Genomic DNA, 21,938 nt, shown 5'->3' with positions numbered 1-21,938 from the left:
TTCACAACCTTCATGTCTGTCTTCTTACCATTGCAGCATTACAGTACATAATTCAATACAAAAAGCTATTTAAGTTATTGTTAGAGGGGTTTTTTTGTATGATTCTAAATCATTTCTATAAAATGTATGTTGACATTTCAATAACGTTCTGAATTTTAGAAAGTATTTGTACCTGAAATGCAAGGGCTGTTGACTTCCAGGGGATAAGGGTTTTGTACCACTCTTCTGGAACTCACAAAGAGCCACTCTCTTTGTCTGCTGGTAAACTTGCTCCCACTATTCCCAGTGCTGCATTCCAAGAGAAACTATTAGCAAGTATGGCCTTTCCTCTGTAACATGTTGCCCAGCAGAATCTCTGGAATAGCAGCAAGGATGGGAATGTGGGTGCAAAAATTAGTGAATGGCTATATTTGGCCCATAGACTACACATTGTCTAACCATGCTTTATGTATAGGAAGGGTTTGTGCACATGTTTTTTTTTAATTAAATAAATTATGTCAAACAAGCTCCATTATACCTTCATGTCCTCACATCTGAGGACCTAAACATTTTGTTATAATGGTTATATTGATATTGTATAAGGAAATCTTGTTGTTATGTACCATCAAGTGAAAACTAGCTTACAGCAATACTAACTGGATTTTCAAGGTAAGTGAGGTATTTAAGGAATGGTTTCACCAACTTCCCATGAATTTCCATGGCAGAGCTAGGGAATTGAACCCAGGTGTCCTGAATCTTAGGACACATCTACACAAATCCTTTTGGACCAAGCTGATGCAGTCTAAATAGGGTTACTTGAGACTGCAATACACCACTTGGTGCAATTTTGGATCCAAATGACATACGGAGATGTCAAGAGATTCTATTTAATCTCTTGAGATTCATATACCATTGAGGTCCGTATAGCCCTTCCATTGTCAATTTCCATTTTCATAAAGTGACTTAATAAGCAAGCCATTTCAGGGCATCGGCCAGTTCAACACTTTCTCTGCTCCTCTGTAAAGGGGCAGGGGAAGTGATCCCACCCCCCACCCCAGTGAGCTATTGCTGCATCACTTAGATTACATTTTTTAAAAAAAAATTCTTAGCATTGTGTGTATTTCAGATCAGGAAACTGCCCACAAATGTGGTTTCAATTGGAAATTCACACAAGGAAAATAAATAAATCAATCTAAGTGATACAGCACATCAGTGATAGTCTACCAGAAGCAAAAAAAAAAAAAAAAAAATCAGATGATCATATTGCATTGCTGGGATGGATGAAAGGAAAAGACCAACACAGGAGCTAGGGTTTTACATGCGACAACTTTCTTGAAGAACCTGAGTAATAACTGACAGCCCTACCGTGGACTGACCATATTGGTCTGTAAGCAGGATGCACAACATATATTCTAAAGGAAGCAATTTTTGGGGATTCCATTAGAAGCCTGTTTAGGTGGGATTGCTCATATGACCAATTCTGGAAGGAGAGGAACCAGCAGTCGCCAAGGGAAATATTCCTGCTATACAAGATTGTGTAGGAGTTCATCTTTTTTCTCTCTAAATGCTTCACAGGAGAACCATTGCTTCCACCCAAACCACTGGCTTTTATCTTTCTCTCTGTGTGTGCATCACCACATTCTCTACAGCCACGTTTTCCTCTCTCTACTCCTAACTGTTAGGAGAGAACAATCCACAGCTGCTAATTTCTACAGACTGTTCTGGCAAACCAATATATATGTAATTCTACAAGCTCCATTTGCTCTATTTTAGAACACCATTGCCTGACCTGGTGCCCTCCAGGTGAGCTGGATGATAACCCTCTTTATCTTCAGTCAGCACGGACAAGGGCCATCATATTTAAGAATGATGGTTGTTGTAGTCCAGTGTATCTGGAAAGATCGAGTTTGGGGAAGGCATTCTAGAAGATTTAACAAGAAAAGCACTGCAGAAGAAATCTGTTTTTAGGGCAGGGTGTCACAGCTTTCTTGTTTTAATTAGTACTACATACATTTCATTGTGATTAAAATGAGAAAGCTGTGACTCCCTGCTGTAAAAACAGGTTCCTTCACTGTTACATGCATTTCAATGTCTTCCTACATTTTACAGAAGCACTTTTACATTTCAAGAGAGTTCCCCCATCTGGTGTAAACCAAGGCATACTAGTTGGAAATAACAGTAATCAAAACAAAGCTGACCCATAAACAGTTTATAGAACTGTTACAAAACTACTGCAAAAATGACTACAGAATAGTTAAGGAACGATTGTAAAAAAAGGACACACAGCTAGAAATAACAGTAAAATAAAGGTGTTTATGAAGGCAGCAGTAGTGGAAGAAGTAGCTCATTACCTAAAATACTTGAAAACACACACACACAAGTCATGGCCAAAAATATTGGCACCCTTGCAATTCTGTCAGAAAATGCAACCCTTCTCTCAGAAAATTGTTGCACTTGCAAAAGTTTTGGTACTCAGATGTTCGTTTCTTTGGTTTGCATTGGAACAACACAAAAAAAAGAGAAGAAAAATCAAATCTGATACAATTCCATATAGCAGTGGTCCCCAGCCTTGGGCCCCCATATGTTCTTGGACTTCATCTCCCAGAAATCCTGGCTAGCAGAGGTGGTGGTGAAGGCTTCTGGGAGCTGTAGTCAAAGAATATCTGGAGGCCCAATTTTCGGGACCACTGCCATACAGAAACCCCAAAATGTACTGGCATGTGCAAAGAGAAACTGTAATTAACAAGAGATGAAGTTCTAGGTCTTTCCAAAACATCAGAAACAAAACAACCCGACAAAAAAATAATAATAATTTAAAAAATCAGCAGATCCAGATTGTATCCCCTGGGAAGTTCCAAAGGGACTGGAATGTGAAACATCTGGTTTTCTGACAAAAATATGCTAAATGTCCCTGAGATTGGCCAGGTCTTGGTTGACATCTCTTTGCCATGAGGTAGGAGAAAAAGCAGTGGATTGTTGACTTGAGGGGAGTCCTGGCATAAAATAAGCTCATCACCACAGTTTAAATCTGTTTGTGAGTGGATTAGCTGAAAATAAAGAGCTGCACAATTAGTACCTGTTGCCTGAGGGGGTTTGGGTCAGTGTGTCAGGTTTTCAAATTAGTGAACACTCACTTATCTTGGATGTGGCATGGCCATGGGAAGCATCAGGCAAACAGCTTGGCACTGTATTAGCTAAAGGCCAGTTCCAGATGAAAGACCAGGTGACCTCCCTGAAGGCTAAATTCACTTCCTAGATTGAGGAAGTGAATTGGCCTGACTTGCTAGTGGCATCAGACTTACCCTCCAGCATCACCTGGCTCCACACATCAGGGAGATTTTGTTCAATTCCAGGTGACTGGATGCTAAGCCTTCTAACTAGTCGAACTGGGAGTCAAGTGTTGATCTGCAGGGCTATGTGTCTGACACTCTCTAACTTAGTGCTGTTTAAATAGGAGCCCCTTGTGGTACACAGTAAGTCAGTTGTGAAATGGAGAAAAACCTCAGATGCTGCAGATCTTATGGCAGATGGGCTTGGCATTTCAAGAAAAAAGAAAGCTTTCACTAGATACCTCCATGCCCTTGGGCGTACCTTGAGTGGCTTGTTGAATCCAGCTGCTACCCTAATTCAGAGCTTCTGCTTTTTCCTTCTGTGCTTTTAAACTACACATATGTGCATGTGCACACACATTACACACAAAGACGGATCTCTTACAGTTAGGTTTTAACAGTGTCATCGAGATGCCAGAAAACACGTCCTTCACGACCCCATCTTTTCATCAGTTCTGTATAGAAGATCTGCACTCCAAAATAAAGGGCAGCCATTTCTCAACAGTAAACAGATGACAAGTGGACTTTAAAAAATGCTTTTGAGGGCTTCTTTTGTTCCCAGCATAATGTATACAGATGAATAGGAGGCAAAACAAGAACTCAAATGTCATTGCTGAAAGAAGAATTGGAAGTACAGGACACAAGAGCAAAATAATGAGTGCCAAAAGGATTTGATGATTTTATGCCAAGTAAACACATGTGTCCCATCTGCTGCAAGCATACACGATACTGGCTTATGAACACATAATAATGGTTTACAGGAATTTCTAAGGATAATTTACAGGGATTTCTAAGGATAATTTACAGAAATTTCTAAGGATAATTTACAGGAATTTCTAAGGACAATTTTAATTTAAAATGAAACTTTGTGATAGTTTTCATTGTGACCATTATAATTAAGACCAGGCACTGGGAGAGCTTCTTTTTTTCTATTTTCTTTTCTTCTTTTTGCTGGAATCTCAGGCAGGTTTTAGCTCTTCTTACGGACCACTCCTCATTCAAGGGTTGCCCCTATGCCTGCAGTACCAGGACAGGCTGATGAGCCTGAGGCAGATATGGCTCTTCTTGGGCCAGCAAGATACTATTATTATGAACAATATTGCTAGCACTGTCACTGAGCAGTTTCCTTCTTTTTCCAGAGTGCATTTTGGAAAGTACGCTTAGGTCAGCCAACTTCATACGTGTGTAGTTTAGTCAACTACAATGTTTGCCATGCTTAGGATATGGCTTTGAGTTCAGCTGCAAAAACACATTTAAAATTCTCCTGTAAAGGGAGATGGTCTGAGTGAGGCCCTTCAGAAGTCAAGGGAGTACATTACTAACCAAACTGTTATACTGGCTAAGGCTGATATGAGTTGCAGTCCAACAGCATTTGGAGGGCTGCACCTACAGTTGTGTTCAAAATTATTCAACCCCCACTGAAATTGAATGTTTTGGCCATTTTGACATTGATTTTGATCATTCAGTCATCTTGCTTACATTTACATGAAAGAGGCACTTGTAGGTCAGAGAAATATAACCTTAAGTTTATAATGAAATAACCACAAATGTCTTTTCTGTGCTCACATCATTATTAGTTTTTATTCAACCCCCAAGTGACATTCAATCTTAGTACTTAGTACAACATCCTTTTACAGTTATAACAGCTTTTAAACGTGAAGCATAGCTTGACACAAGTGTCTTGCAGCGATCTACGGGTATCTTCGCCCATTCTTCATGGGCAAAAGCCTCCAGTTCAGTCAAATTCTTAGGCTTGCGCACTGCAACTGCTTTCTTTAAGTCCCACCAGAGGTTCTCAATCGGATTTAAGTCTGGTGACTGCGATGGCCACTCCAAAATGTTCCAGCCTTTCCTCTGCAACCATGCTCTAGTGGACTTGGAGGTATGCTTGGGATCATTGTCCTGTTGAAAGGTCCAACGTCTCCCAAGCCTCAGGTGTGTGACGGACTGCATCACATTTTCATCCAATATCTCCTGGTACTGAAGAGAATTCATGGTACCTTGTACACGCTGAAGCTTCCCTGTACCTGCAGAAGCAAAACAGCCCCAAAGCATTATTGACCCCCCGCCATGCTTCACAGTAGGCAAGGTGTTCTTTTCATCATATGCCTTGTTCTTCCTCCTCCAAACATAGCGTTGATCCATGGGCCCAAACAGTTCTAATTTTGTTTCATCAGTCCACAGAACACTATCCCACAACTTTTGTGGTTTGCCCACATGACTTTTGGCATACTGCAGTCGACTCTTCTTATTCTTGGGAGACAGCAAGGGGGTTCTGGCATGGAGACCTTCATTACGCAGTGTGCGCCTTATTGTCTGAGCTGAAACTTCTATACCCACATCTGACAAATCTTTTTTCAGTTCCTCAGCAGTCACACGGGGACTTTTCACCACTCTACGCTTTAGGCAGCGCACAGCAGTCGAAGTCAGCATCTTCTTTCTTCCACGACCAGGTAGCATTTCAACAGTGCCCTTTGCATTGAATTTGCGAATGATGCTTCCTATGGTGTCTCTTGGTATGTTTAACTTCTTTGCAATCTTCTTATAGCCATTGCCCTTCCTGTGAAGACAAATCACCTCTTCTCTTGTCTTCCTGGACCATTCTCTTGACTTCACCATGTTTGTAACCACACCAGTAAATGTCTAGAAGGAGCTGAGTATCACAGTCATTTAAAGCTGCCTAATTGGTGCTTATTATGCTTGATTGGTGCTCGGTGACATCCACAGGTGTTTTCAATACCTGATCGAAAACACCTGAATGAACCTCTCTTCTTCAGAGTGGTAGTCTTTAAGGGGTTGAATAATTGTGGCAATGAAGAAACCACAAAAGAAACATTTACTACTGTATTACATAAACAATTGATGTTATTTTAGTTGCATTTGGTTCTTTAAAACGTCCTTGTAGGATTTCATTCTGAATACAATTCCAAATGTACACTATAGTCCCTAAACCCCTTTACATCATTGGGGGTTGAATAATTTTGAACACAACTGTATCTGGATTAAGCTTTAATTCTTCACTCTCCTGCAGAAAACTTGCTAAAGTTTTTGTTATTGAGGATTTAAGTTACCTGGAGGAGATACCTTAGAGTCATAGAATATGGGAGTTGGAGGTGCTCTGTAAGGTCATGGTGTTCAACCTCTTGATCAATAAAAGGAAATTAAGTTAAATCCAGTTTGAAGCCCAGCAATAGACCTTGCCTCAAAGACCAAAATTCTGTTGTTCAGCATAGTAAATTACACTAGAGCAAACCTGTTGATTCAATGGGGATTTGATGGGTGATCTCTTCCACAAGTTCCATTGGTTCAAACAGACCTTATTCTAACTGCCAAATCCTTATTGATTCAATTGTCTTATTCTGATGTGATCTATTATGCTAAACAAGAAGATTTTGGCCAAGGACTTTGATTGAGTGATTATTTGATTGATTGATTGATTGACTGATTGACTGACTGACTGATCAATTGATTGATTGATTGATTGATTCAGTTTGTATATCACCGTATAATGCACACACACTCTGGGCAGTTTACAACAAATTGAAAACACATATAAATACAACAAATACCTGACAATAAAACCCTGTCCCTAGCTGAAACCAAACTTCAATAACATAAAACAGATTAAAACAGATTTGCATATCTCAGGTAATTAATAAAAGGCAGCTTTGAGTAAAATAGTTTTTAATAATGTCTTAAAAACAGAGAGGGAAGGTGTCATGACCAAAAGAGTACAGTTCCATGGGTAGACTCGTTTGGCCTCCTCTGGTGCCACCATTTTTAACATCAACTACGAGGAGCAGGTGGGATGAATAGCTGTTTCTTGGGATAGATGTTTTGACAAATATTGAGGTCCTAGACTGCTAAGGTCATGATCAGCACCTTGAACTGGGCATGGAAACCAACAGGGAACCAATGAACGTGTCCCAGTACTAGCGATATGTGTTCATATCTGCTGGTACCTGGGATCAGTCTGGCTACCTCATTTTGGAACTGCTAATGTTTCTGTACTAACTTCAAGGGCAGCCATACATTGACAGCTTTATTGTAGTCTATTTTAGAGAATACCAACACATGAACCATTGTTGATAGGTGTTTATTCTCCAGGTAGGAGCACAGCTGTGCAATTAACTTCTGTTTTTGCCTGATGAAGAACTCTGTAAGTAAGGTAAACTGCCTTTGTGCAAAAATAGTGCACCTTTGAACAGAAAACTGTGGGTTTATAATTGGTGCTGAGTATTCTCAGTATGACACCATGGCAATTAGCCCAAATAGTGTCTCTCACAGTTTTTTTTTCTTCAAAGAAGAACCCGCAATTTTAGAGAAAAGAAACAGCACATGAAATAATCAACAGGAATTCATGGGACAGCCACAGAGCTGTTTCAAGCTATAAAGACTGTCAAAATCCTAACAAGAATATGAAAGAAAGAAAACAAAGGAACACTCTAGAAACTAGAAATATTCCATATATATTCCAATGCCAAAGAAAGGAGATAACAATGCAAGAACTATAGGACCACTGTGCTTATTTCACATCCAAATCATTCTTTAGATTTTACAAGAAAGATGTTTGCCATATATGGAGCAAGAAATGCCTGAACATTCAAGCTGGAGTCAGAACAGGAAGAGGTACTAGAGATCATACTGCAAATACATCTTGGGTATTGGAGTATACCAAAGAACTTCAAGACAAAATAAGTTAATACTTTATAGATCTCATCAGTGAAAATCTATGTATTCTGAAAATAAATGGGTGTATAGTTTTCTGACCTATGCTCTGGACAATACTGTTAGGACAGCGTAAAAATGAGCAGGATGGTTTCCCATCTATTAATGTGTCAGACAAGGATGTCTTTTATCTCCCTATCTCTTCAGTTGGTAAACAAAAAGAAAATAAGGAAAGTTGGATTAGATCCAGTAAGAGTAAAAAGTAGTGGAAGAAACATCAATAATTTGATATCTGAAGTCAAATGGGTTCTAAATCAACTAGAAGCTAACTTGATGAAATGAAGCTATCATACACTGGACACATAATGAGAAGACAAGACTCACTGGAAAGACAGCAGAAAATGAACATGTAACATAAGACAGGTAGACTTAATAAAAGAAAGCAAAAGAAAGCTTTGATCTGGGGATTACTAATGCAGTTTGGGGATTATTACAGTTTGGGGATTATTAATGCTTAGGGTTGCATTATGTCAAAAGCCATAGCACCTTATACCATAACCTGAGAAATAGAAGGCACAGGTTTGAAACTTCTTCAATTGTCCTGAAATTCTGGCATTTTTGCCTGCTACTCCCACTTTCTGGGATTCCAGCACCCTTTCTTTATTATTCATCCCTTCCCACTTCTTCCATGTAGATGTCTTCTGACAATCACATTTAGCTACTATTAGAGACATGTATGAACCAGAAAACGGGAGGTGCATGGCTACCTATGAACCATGAACTATTGCAACCGCCCCCAAATGAACTGCTTTGTGGTTAAATTGTTGGGCTCATGCCAGGGGGACTGACTGGCTGACTGCCCCCTTCCCATTGTCACCATTGCCTCCCTACCTGGTCCTGCTGCCGTTGCCAGAGATAGCAGGCCACCTTCCCTTCCAGGAGCCAGGCCCGCTTCCTCTGCACATCTCTCCACCTATTACGTGGCCGCATGTGAAGCAACAGCAAGCAGGCTTTCCAGAGCCAGCTGCTTCCTCTGCATATGTGCCTGCCACCCAGCTGATAGACGGGTGCATGCACAGAAGCAGCAGCCAGCTCCCAAAAGGGAAGCCACCTGTTTCTGTGCATGCAGCTGCCTATCAGCTGGGTGAATGTACAGAGGCAGTGGCCAGCTCTGGGAAACGGCCTCACTGCTTCTGTGCATGTGCCTGCCACCCAGTTGTTAGGCAGGTGCATGCACAGAGGCAGCGGGCCCAGCTCCTGCAAGAGAAAATGGCCTAGTGTCTCTGACAATGGCAGCGGCAGTTGCGGGACAAGGTAGGAAGGTGATGATTGCAGTGGAAAAGGGATGGGCAAGCATCCATTTTGATGAAGCAAAATGAAGCACCAGGAGGAAAAAAGTTTGATGCTTTGTTTTGCTTCGACAAAACAGGATCCCTGAACTGGTTTGTGAACCGAACCACAAACCAGTTCAATTTGTCAGTTTTTCTGGTTTGTGATTCAGTTCATGTCCATCTCCAGCTACTACTCTTTCATTGACTGAAGGCCCAGCCCAGATGTTTCTATCTCCTTCTCTACTAGGAGCCATTCTTTTCTTCCAGCTGTTTGGGTATCGGCAACACTAGTTAATATTACTGCTGCTGTTTCTTAGTATCAGTAGAGAATTATGCAACTGGAAAGAAACTTTGGGGTCATCTGGTCTGATCCTTTGCTCAGCAGAAGATTTGTAATTTATTACTTTTACTTTATTATTTTTCTATAATGTGCTACTTGGATCATTCAACATCTTAAAACAGATTTTTGCAATCCTTCGAGAATATATTTATATTTAAGATTATACCACACTAAAGACACTTCAGCCACTAGGCTTAATTTAAAAATATATGTACAACTGAATATAAAGGTTGATAAGAAAGTTAATTTTCAGCCATAATCGCAAACTGGATCAGCTTTTACCAGTTCAAAGAACTGCATAATTAAACAGCTATTCATATTTTAATATTAAGATGCACACACTGATGCATATTTGGGCACCCAAATGCACAGCATGTAGAAAATAAACTCTATGCAATGAACAGGGTGGGAGGGTCAAAGCACGGTAGAGCAGAAGATATTTGATACAATTGTTAATATTATTATACATTAAAACCTTGACATTTGCTCAGATCAAAAATCCAATTTTACATTGCAAAGAAGTAAGAAATTACATCGTACAGAGAGAACACCTAAACTGGGTATAAAGTCTAGCAGTGCTGAAAATTGATTACCCATCAAGGCTAGATAAACTACTTCCCAAGAGTGCAATAGAAAAATAAACCAGTCTTTGCAAGGCATTTTTAAATAACTTCCTTTGTTCAAAAAGAATCCTTTAAAACTAAACTGTGGAAGCTACTGCAAGACAGAAATACCAAGATTTCACAAAACTGGGAAATTTGCCTTCCTGTAAGATGACAGCTTCAGCAGTATGTGGACTGATTCAGCAGTATGTGATCCGAGAACTCCCAGAAGGACAAGCTGGATTTTGAAGAGACAGAGGAACTAGAGACCAAATTGCTAACATGCGCTGGATTATGGAGAAAGCCAGAGAGTTCCAGAAAAACATCTACTTCTGCTTCATTGACTATGCAAAAGACTTTGACTGTGTGGACCACAACAAACTATGGCAAGTCCTTAAAGAAATCTATCTCCTGAGAAATCTATATGTGGGATAGGAAGCAACAGTTAGAACTGGATATGGAACCACTGATTGGTTTAAAATTGGGAAAGGAGTATGACAAGGCTGTATGTTGTCTCCCTGCTTTTTTAACTTACATGCAGAATACATCATACGAAAGGCAGGACTGAACTAATCCCAAACTGGAATTAAGATTGCTGGAAGAAATATCAACAAACTCAGATATGCAGATGATACCACTCTGATGGCAGAAAGTGAGGAGGAATTAAAGAACCTCTTAATGAGGGTGAAAGAGGAGAGTGCCAAAAATGGTCTGAAGTTCAACATCAAAAAAAACTAAGATCATGGCCACTGGTCCCATCACCTCCTTGCAAATTGAAGGGGGAGATATGGAGGCAGTGACAGATTTTACTTTCCTGGGGTCCATGATCACTGCAGATGGTGACAGTAGCCACAAAATTAAAAGACGCCTGCTTCTTGGGAGGAAAGTGATGACAAACATAGAAAGCATCTTAAAAAGCAGAGACCTCACCTTGCCGACAAAGGTCCGCATAGTCAAAACTATGGTTTTTCAGTAGCAATGTGTGGAAGTGACAGCTGTACCATAAAGAAGGCTGACTGCTGAAGAATTGATGCTTTTGAATTGTGGTGCTGGAGGAGACTCCTGAGAGTCCCCTGGACTGCAAAGAGAACAAACCTAGCCATTTTGAAGGAAATCAACCCTGAGTGCTCACTGGAAGGACAGATCTTGAAGCTGAGGCTCCAATACTTTGGCCATCTCCTGAGAAGAGAAAATTCCCTGGAGAAGCCCCTGATGTTGTGAAAGTGTGAAGGCAAGAGGAGAAGGGGACGACAGAGGATGAGATGGTTGGACAGTGTCATCGAAGCGACCAGCATGAATTTAACCAAACTCCAGGAGGCAGTGGAAGATAGGAGGGCCTGGCGTGCTCTGGTCCATGGGGTAACAAAGAGTTGGACATGACTAAACAACACGAAGACAGCAGCAAGAACCTACTGAGAGCCTATGAGCCAAAAAGTCTCCAATTGAAATTTCACATCAGCAGAGACCTCACTGAACCACAGTCCTCTCAGGACTTCATCTATAAAATGAGACAAATCACATTGGACTATCTTACAGTGCAATCTTGTAAGAAAACAGTTCCAATGCTCTAAAGCTACACTTTGGATCTCTGGAATAAATGCTAATTATTTAGTATTGCACTGTATTTTTATAATTAAAGCAATTATATTGCCAATAATTGGTAGTCAACATTCTTTAATATCCACAACTGAGAAAGAAATCTACTAACACAAAATAAATACCCTTCTGCACCCTATCTTATAATGAGTGGGGTGTCTTTTAAATGCCAGTTTAAATTGTTATTCCAGAGTAACATTTTGGAAGAGTGAGACGTTATATACCTGAGGTTAAGGTTTGTACCAACTACATGAGTAATCTCTGCAATTATTCCATCAAATTTTAATTGAAGTGAGAGTTAGACTACGACCAGCACTCTACACAGCTACAGTGGAAGCAAGAACAAAATGGAAGAGCAAGGCAATCCTAAGCATAGGAAAATGTGTTCAAGTTTGCAGAATTTCTGATCCTGTTCTTACAACTGTGCCTGATTTAGATACTATTAATGCAAAAACAGAAATATCAGTGGAGTAACACACATTGCTTTAATTTTCTAAGTTATACCTGTGAAGGGGTGATGACATCTCATTTCTCTATTTTAAATGAATTACCTGTGTCCAACTCACAGATAATCCATTTCATTATGTGGAAATTATGGGAGCCACTCAAAATAAGTATTTCCTTACTGAAAATCTCCCCATGTGAGTAGTATCAGAAAGTAGCAATTTTCAGTAATTCAAAACATCTCCTTGTCCTGCTGCTTTCATAGCTACCATGTAAGAAAACAGATTATTCATGAGCTAGACAATCCATAGGAGAGAAGAGGGAAGTCTTTAGTTACTGAAATCTCTCTTGCTGGTGTGACATCATCACTGTTCTACAGGGATAACTTATGCAAGAGGATTTTGGCCATTTTTCTTCTTGAATGTTTTCTTTTCTTAATGTTTTTCAATATATGATTGAAAGTTTGTGCTCTGCTCCTTTTGATTTTATGCTCTTAGTTTTAATTTTTGTTCTTTGGTCGTATTTGATTCTGTTTAGTTGTTTTTATAAGCTTTTTTTGTAAGGAGCTGAGCACTCCAAAAATGGTACAATTGTCTGGTGTAGTTACATCATATTTCAAAGAAATTCACTCGCTGGGCACATTTGCCCAGACTAGAAATGGGCATGAATCAGAAAAATGGTGATTTGTTTTGATTCATGATTCATCAAGGTTGACAAATCATGAATCATGAATTTATGTTTTTTTTCTGATGAATCAACAAATCTATTTGTCAATTTGTTTTTGCCATTAAAACCCTATAAAATGCACACACACCCCAGACCTAGAGATACCAAATTTCCAGGGAAGCTTCCTCTGACTCTCATCTACAAGCCTTGCAAGTATGGTAATGTCTGGGTTTCAGATGTCTGAGTTAAACACCCACAAGGAAGATTCCCCCAAGGAATCTAGAGACACCAAAATCACATCCATAAAGTGGGTGCCCCCAGGAAAGTGTCCTTCAGTAGTTGGCTTAAGGAAACTCAATCTGCACCAAACTTGGAGGGATAGTAGGGGAGAATCAATAGAAGCTTCTTGTTGATTTCGGTGCCTCTAGCTGCCTTGGGGAAACTTTCTTGGGGGGGCCCTCTTTGTGAGTGGATATCTGAAACCCAATCCTCATCGAACTTGGAGGGCTTGTAGAGGAAAGCCAAAGGAAGCTTCCCTGAAATTTTGGTCTCTAGGTGCCTGGAGGGCCAGTTTTACATAGGCAAATGAATCAACAAATAAAAAATCACTAAAAATTCATTGATTGGTATTCGCCAGGGGCCATTGATTCATACGAATATGAATCGATGAATTAAGAATTTCTGAACAAATTTGTTGATTCATTTTTAATTCATGCCCATCTCTAGCCCAGACCATCTGCTGTTGTCTTTTAAGTAGGGGATAACACCTGTCTAATTTCCTGAACTTCCTTTGTGTTGTTATGATTGCAGTCATTTTATTGGTTTTAGTGTGCCAGTTTTACATATCTCTTTCAAAATCCTTTATTCCTACTTTTTTTTTATTTTTTGAAAGCCATTTTGAATGCTCTTTTAAGTTGGAAAACTATGCCTGATTTAACTCTACTGAATTAGAGTTATCTAAGAAATAGGGGTTTTTTTTTACTATAGGGAACCTGTTTGCTTTGTATTTTTGAATCACTGAGCTTCACCTATACAATACCTAAACAGAAGCTCTTATTTTAATAGAACCAACGTTTCTTTTCTAACATAGAAGAAATATTATTTACACAAATGAACTAGAGAAATATGTAACTGAAGGCTGTGATTTTGAAAGCATGTAAAATTTACATACATTCCAAATATATTTTATCATTTTGGATTTTAGTTATTCAGTTGTTTGCTTGCTAAATAAGAAGAAAAGGATTCATTTTTGAACTTGTAAGACAAAATTATTACAAGGTAGCTAGGAATGAAGTTACGTAACAAGTTACAATATCTTCTGAGACCATAAATGAATTCCTTGTCAGATGTAAAGGACACAAATCTATGGGTCATCCATAAAGAATCTGTTGATCAGGAACTTTATAGGAGGCATTCAGATTTTCCCCCATGGAAACTGACAACCACAACTAAAGACCACATACAAGAAGGACTGATTCAATAAAGGAAGCCACTTCTTGAGTTTTCAAGAGCTAAGTAGGGCTGTTATTAAAAGGACATTCCTGTATGCGTATTTTACTGTATTTATTTTGCGGCTCCTTCTGCTGTATGCCAATAAAGGTTTATTATTATTATTAAAAAAAAAAAAGACATTCCTAGGGTTGGCGTAAGTCAGAGATGACTTGACAGCACATAACAACAAACACCATCACAACTTGCAACATCTACACATGCAGCATTTACACCAGCAACAGATCATGTTCCATGAAGGGAAGGGGTCCCTCAGTGGAAAATTTGGTGGTGGGATCCCTGCTGTTATCCTGAGCCATAAATCATAATTCAGCATTATGTGTATAAGCAAACAGGAGGTGTTTGACATGGTGGGCTCACACACCCCTCCCTGTTTTCTCCTCCCCTTTCCTTTCATGGGATCTAGTTTTACAATAAAGTCTGACTTATTTCAAACAAGTAATCCAACAACCCATAGTTTGCTTCTTGGCTTGTTTAGCAGGTGATCAGAGCTCCTTGCAAGAATTTCTTCTCTTTTTCTTCCCCACCTGCCGGTAAGCTGTAACTGTTTGGGAATGGAGGACTGCTCTTTTACAAACAGACAAACAAACAAAAAACACAAAACACCTAAAAAGGAAACAAACACCAAATATACGGGTCTGATTGCCACAATAAGGTATCCAAGTGTGATATCCTACTGGAAATGTTTTGGCACAAAACAATCATCTGCTATTCCTTCCTTCCTTCCTTCCTTCCTCCCACCCACCCACCCCTTTAAGTCCAGGTAAAACATGGCATCTTAACCCAGGGACATCAGATTCCTAGGTCACCATGTGGATTGTGAACAAAAAAGCAATGGGAAGGAAGGTAGGCCACCCTTATGTGAATTCCATCAACAATAAAATTACAAATATGCTAAAGTAAATTTGAATTCCAGATTATTCCTTTTGACCATACAAGAGAGGAGAGAAAGAAGTGAATGAGCCCAAACAGGGTTTCTATTTGTGTATCTAGAATTAAATATAGTTTATCATTACAGCTCAATGGTTTAGGTATCTGATTGCGGCTGGGCATTTGATTCCCTACTGTGTCTCCTTGACAGGGGCTGGACTTGATGGTCCATAGGATCCCTTCCAACTCTGTGATTTAAGATTGTTATATTACATGTGAATGCTCCCACCATGTAATACAATCTTGGGCACAACAGTGATTCATCAGTGTTTATGGCAGAAGGTCACAACAGATGTCATATTAAGTCAGAAATTCTATACCATTATGTGAATTGAGCAGATGACCATGTGAAAGCCTGTTTGCTCCAACCTCATCCCACCCCTTGAGCAAATGGGTAAACAAACCAGGATATGGTAGCTTAATGTTACATCTGAAAACTGACATTTTGAAATGTGTTCTCAAGCAACCGAGGATTAAATACCAATGTCAAAGCAGAGTATACAATGCTTTACAAATCTTAGATTCTTTGGGATATATTTAACCATAGTCCTGGCTTCAGACATAAAGCATGTCTATTGTTAATTTGGATGCCTATTCAGCCAAAAATGCTATTTGAATACCAGGATACAAATGCACTTATGTGCAAAGAAGATCTCAGTGAAAAGCAGCCAAGTAAGGGCTTCCTGGGCCCAGTTATGTGATGGATGATGATTTATTTGGATTCATATTTTTAAGAGTTTATTTACAGCGGTACTCTCTTTGTCAGCATAACATCCACTCAGCAGAAGCTTATAGTCAGTTACCCATGCTGTTCCTTAGCAGAATATTAGCAAATGCTTTGGGGAGGGCGTAAAACAGCTTTTTAAAAACCTAAATATATCTGCTTTGAGAAATTCCTTCCAGATTCAACAATGCACATGTCTTAGAGGTCACACAGTGGCATTAAATTTTTTTTGCTTGCTTCCCCTAACTTTAAGATGTACTATGGATTAGATGCTTGCTAATACCAGGAGATTAATGTTTATTATACAATATTAATAAAGGGGATCTATGCTTTGGGGGGGGGGAATGCTCTGCAAGTATACTAAATTACCACACATACAAAACACACAGCATGCACTTCCTGAAACACAAATGTCAGACATTCATCCTTGGATTCTTTTTAAAAAAAAATCTATAAAGCAGTGCAACAAATCTCACCAAAACCCTTACCCGTCACAAGCTGTTGTCCAGTTAATCCCACTGGAACCATACCCAGGTTATTCATAGCAGTTGCCCAAGCTGCTGGATCTGTGACTGACATGTTAAGTTGTGTGGTATCTATAGCTATGCTTCCCAAGCCATCTGCTGCTGCAGAGAAAGAAGCACATTTGAGGCTTATAAGCAGGGAAACAAGGATGGCAAACTGCAAACTAGAAAAATCAGTTAAATTGTGACAGCATTACTATCCAAGGGCTTAGTATTAGTTATTCTCTCTTGATCATCTATGGGAAAACTTGCAGTACAGTGGGCAACAAACAAACGAAAAACTCCTAATGCACAGTGTGTGTAGAAACCTAATCTAATAAGGGGCAAAGGTTCCTATGGTAACAAATTCCCAAGGATGCTGATATGTTTGCAACAAAAACGAAATTAGAATGGCAGTGACTTGTGCCACCCTTAAAAATTATTAGTCAAAAGCTTCTGGGGACTGTAGTCCATTTCAGTAGACAGCCATCCCCAGAAGCTTATGCTCTGAGAAATATGCTAGTTTTTAACATGCCACAAGACTCTGTTCTTCCCTACAACAGACTAACATGATACTGAATTTCAGAATGAATCTCAGTTTAGCATCGGGCTTGGAAACGCCCAGAATACCTTAACTAATCATGCCACTGATTTAGCATTACATTTAATACCAGGAAAAAGTGTACTTGGAAAACAAAAATATTTTGAGGCAGATGAGCTTCTCTGGTTAAGAACAGAAAAACAGAAATCCAGTGCTGAAAGGATGACCACACCACTTATGATCTATAGCATATTCACCTGCAGCCATGGTTCTAGCGGTTTTTTCGTGCTAATCTTCAATTTTGTCCACTTGATGCACTTTGACTTCTTCATTTGCTACTGTATTGACATCTTGAAAGGTGAAAAGATCTCTTCTTCAGTAAGTACTGGATCCACATTTAGTACATTATGCTTTGGAAAGAAGAAAAACATGAAGTAAACATTATTTTAAAATATCTCTTCAAAACAAATATTGATGGGAAATCAACAAAAGACAGCGAGGCACTCACAGTGGGGTCTGCAGTGTGATTTCAGCCACATTCTTTCCCCAGGCATTAGAAAAAGAAATAAGCAGACCAGCACTCTTGCTGATTGAGAGCAGAACAAACAGTGCTATATAGGAACTTGTCTAATGCCTAGCCTCTGGGCTGAGCAACCTCTTTGCAGTTTAGGTCTTATCAGCGCCTGCACAGCCGCCTTAGCAAGCTGGCTTACACTGGAAGGACGCGCTTGAGGCTGCAAATGAATTTTTTAAAAAAGTTAAAAATTAATTGATACTGAAAGTTTGAAGAAAAAAACTGTTTCCTGCTAAATAAATTCCCAGATGCACTGAAGGTAAAAGGTAGTGGGGAGAACAGCCTTGGGATAACGTTAAGAATTAACGGCACAAACCGAGAAATAGTTCTTTCTTCACACAATTGGAAGTAATTTAAAAAAAGGTTTAAAAGATGGATTCTTATACTGTACCATGGTACAATTGCTATCTGCTCGCCACCTGTGTAGTGCAGGAATCCCCATTAAGTGACCAGGCAGATAGTCCAAAACTAGTTTAAATCAGTCTTCTCATCGTTTAAAATAACAATAGTAATGATAACCTTTGAACTGCGGAGCTAGAAGGGATCCCATGAATCACTCAATCCAGTTCCTTCCAAGGAGACACGGCGGAGAATCGAACTCCCAACCTCTGGCTCTGCAGCCAGAGACCTGAACCACTGAGTTGTCCAGGAGTCCCAGTATGCATCCCCTGCAGTTTGTTTATATATAATGTTTGTTGATGAATTTTATATTTTTTTATCAAGTCAGCTAACTCAATTGATGTTCTTAAATATTGAAAGTTCATAAGTTTATTGTGGCACTTCTATTGCCAGTACAGGCTATTTGTTTTTTTTATATTTTTGTATGCGATTTTAGCTGTTCTGAGCTTTGTTTCGGGTCAAGGGAAGCAGAGCAGAGAGAAAAAAATGAAGATACATCACTCAGATCAATCCAGATCAGACTACAAAAATACTTCAGATGCAAGACATCCAGATCAAAGGTTATTGTTCTTACATGTCTGGATCTGCTTGCCCAGTGTGAACCAGTTCCACGAGACTATTTAGGCATGAAAGACTAGAATATTGAATGTGATCCATATACTGAACTGGAAAATTACCTAGTACCATCTGTTGCAATTACACGCAAACATGGCACATGTGTCCTGTAGGAGCAGCATGGCAGCCAGTATGGGGGGTTTTCTGCCATGTTCTCTGCCTGAACAAGGGAAGGAAAGAAAAATCGGCCCTCTTCGTCCAAACCTTCCTGTTTTCTTTGTCTCTTAGCAACAGTTTCTCTAGGCCCCAGTAGAAGAGTAGGACATTTGCTCTCTTTTGGTTCTGCGCTCCCCCTGACATCTCCTCCATTATTCCTATCCAGCCACAGGCACAGGAACATGGCAGCTGAGTGCTTTCATCATAAAGCTTTGTGACAGCCAATTCATCAATTATGTAACTGGAACGGTCATTTAATATTTCAGTTAAACAATGCTGCATTACACATCTTTGAAGCAAGCTTGAAATGTCAGACCAAGTAATACAGTCTAAAGAGGCCAAAGAAAATAGGGGTTTAATTACAGATGCAAACTTTGGTGAGAGGCTGTGTGCTCCCACTGTGACACAGCTAATAGAACAAGGATAAGCAATGCAAACACCTTAATATGTAAACCACAGCAATATGTATGCTGCAGACAGAGGATATGACTAGACCGCCAAATTATCCTGGCCTGGATCAGGCTGGACAGAGGCACTCTGAGGTATGGTATGACATTTGGAGCGATTCTTGTATCCACAAACAAGGATCAGGTGGTCTGGGGGCAGAAAGTCACGACACACCTCAAGTGATCCTATTTAGCCCTTCCGAAAAACAAAAGAACATAAAATGTTCCCTTCCATGCCCCCTCCCATTTCCCTTTGCAGAGGAAGTCTGCAATTTTTAAAAAATATATTTTTAAGTGACATATTTCTGAATTAATTTGCCACTGAAGTGATTCAGCACTGGTTTTTTTTTAAAAAACTTTCACATCGTCTTCTGTCTTCCCATCTACAGGAAAAGGCGATTCAACTATCAAAATGCTGGCTAAGTTCAACATTGGCAATCACACATTAGAACTAAACCAAAACAAGACAGATCCTATCCACACTTAAAAACAACAACACACAGTAGCCCCTGCCTAGGACTCAAAAAGATTCAGGTAGGCACAGATATGGGTGAAACTGGTTTGTTATTGCTGTGTGTTGTGGGGTCACTGGAAAATGAAATCAATTCCTAAAGAGGCCCAAACTGCAGGGCAAAGCACCCTTTGATCACACCCCAATCACCTTATCACCCAGATGACATCAGCCACTTTGTATAGAGCACTTTTTCATGAGTTTGGATTTTGAAAACAAAAATGTATAGCCATTTAAACTCTTGATAAAATATTACAACTTGTCAAGACATCTAATAATTTTATGTGTACGATCAACAGATCAGATGTATCAAGACATCTGTAGGCATCTGTAATAAAGAGAGTGTTCATGGTTCTAAAGTCAAAAGAGAATTTCATGGTTTGAGACAACATTTGCAAAATCAGTTGATAATTAATTTTTAGTTCCTACAAAGCTCAACAATGGAAGAAGAGCATGCTTGTTCTGAATGACTCGCTCCAACAGCTCTTAAACATAACATTTGCAGTTATGTAACATACAAACAAGATTATTTTTTTCAGGAAGCAGAACAAAAGAAGATGCAAAATCTCAGAACAAAGAAGCAGTAGCATAAACAGCTGATCCCTTAAGACGTTCCTTTAAATGATCTTAGTTTAAAATTAAATCCAGGGCACAGCAAGTAGTGTTTGCTCTGAACAGGTTACAAATGTGCAAGCTCTTTCCTGGATCACGCTAGCAGTAGCCGTCTGACTGAACCTACATCTATAAATAACAGAATCTGGAGACCCATTAAACAAGGCACCGTGGAAGTCCAGCTTGGCAATAACAAAAGCATATGCAGTACCAAAAAATTACCCAGAGGGAAGCAAGCTTGCAGTCCATTGTGCTACTGATTAAAAAAGAAAAAGAAAAAAAAACAGGTCTGGCTTTTGCTCACATACAAATACCACCATATCTCAAAACCTCATTCTGCCTAGAATTTGATATTTAAATATGAATCACGCTCCAATCTTGAAGAGTAAAGATGCCCATTGAATAAATTGCTCGGCTTTGAGTCAATCAATCAATTCGGGTAACCTTTATTGGCATAGGGCTTTGAGTCAATTAACTCAAGAGCTCTGAAAAGAATTCAGACAGAAGAATACATTTCTCAATGCCACCATCCCAAACTGTTTTAATAAAAATGTTCTAGAACATAAGGCACCCAGAGTTTATATGCATGTGTCTGTATGTATGTTTCTCATCCGTGTTCTAGAAATGCTATGGCGGGCACATCCACACTTTATATAAAGCTTCAGTAAAAGAAAATTTTTAAAAAAATCTAGGCTTAGAGTTAAAACAAAGCAAAACACATTTGTCTCAGCCCAGCATTAACTGTATGGAATTATATGCAACCAACTGTCTTGGAAGATAGTTGAATCTGTTGGAAGTTTTTTTTTCCAACCCAGCATGCTGCCTCTAATAGATGTGGCTGGGGGTAACCGTTCCAGATTGTGATGACTGACAGTCTATCCAGCACTAACCAATTGCTCCTCCACTGCCTCAAATTCAAGGAGGGCTACACCTTTCTGATAGAGTCCACCCCCACCTCTAGAGTCTGTTGGCAGTCTGTTAGTTTATTGAGGACTATTGCTCAACACAGTCAAGTTTTTAGCTTACTTTGAATTTTTTTTAAATCCACAAACACACACACACCAAAATAAAACCCTAGAATAAGCAATGCTATGTATACTGTATTTGCAAGTTTAATGTACCGCCTCATTCTCTTGTTGTTTATCTCTTTAGTGTTCCAAATATTACTACAGAAAATTTCTTTTTTAATTGCCATGCCATATCCCACCCATTTCTTAATGGCAGCCGAGAGACTGTAGGTGTTATATTTTGTTTTAGTTTGGATTTTTATCTAACATAGGTTTATTCGGAAATGAAGCTTGCTTCCTCACTGCTCCAGCCATCTGGTGTTGAGGTCAGCACTGTGGGGCATTTATTGAGGGAGGCATTCCAGTAAACAGATGTTCCCATCTCTCCTTTTGGCCACCACCTGCACTTCTTCACCCACTTAGAGAGTGAGCAAGAGCAGGGGAGAGGAAAAACAG

General features: G+C 39.5%; 1 protein-coding gene across 12 annotated transcripts in view; it reads right to left on the bottom strand.

Annotated features, from left to right (window-relative positions):
* The window catches only part of ENOX1 (ecto-NOX disulfide-thiol exchanger 1), a 540,515-nt gene that overhangs the window by 210,924 nt on the left and 307,653 nt on the right, over positions 1-21,938 (bottom strand). For 9 of the 12 annotated variants that reach the window (XM_078390695.1, XM_078390697.1, XM_020797018.3 and 6 more), the window contains 2 exons: positions 17,420-17,572; positions 16,607-16,744 (listed from right to left, as the gene is read on the bottom strand). In XM_078390695.1, coding sequence (XP_078246821.1) covers positions 16,607-16,744; positions 17,420-17,429 — 148 coding nt within the window. In that variant the 5' untranslated portion in view covers positions 17,430-17,572. Of the gene's footprint in view, positions 1-16,606; positions 16,745-17,419; positions 17,573-17,670; positions 17,770-21,938 lie in introns of those variants that run through there. The other 3 variants (XM_078390701.1, XM_078390703.1, XM_078390700.1) reach the window with 2 other exon arrangements.

This window comes from Pogona vitticeps, chromosome 3 (genome assembly GCF_051106095.1).
Source record: "Pogona vitticeps strain Pit_001003342236 chromosome 3, PviZW2.1, whole genome shotgun sequence".
NCBI lineage: Eukaryota > Metazoa > Chordata > Lepidosauria > Squamata > Agamidae > Pogona > Pogona vitticeps.
The sequence above is the reverse complement of the archived record's forward strand: the minus strand, read 5'-3'. Positions and strand labels throughout refer to the sequence as shown.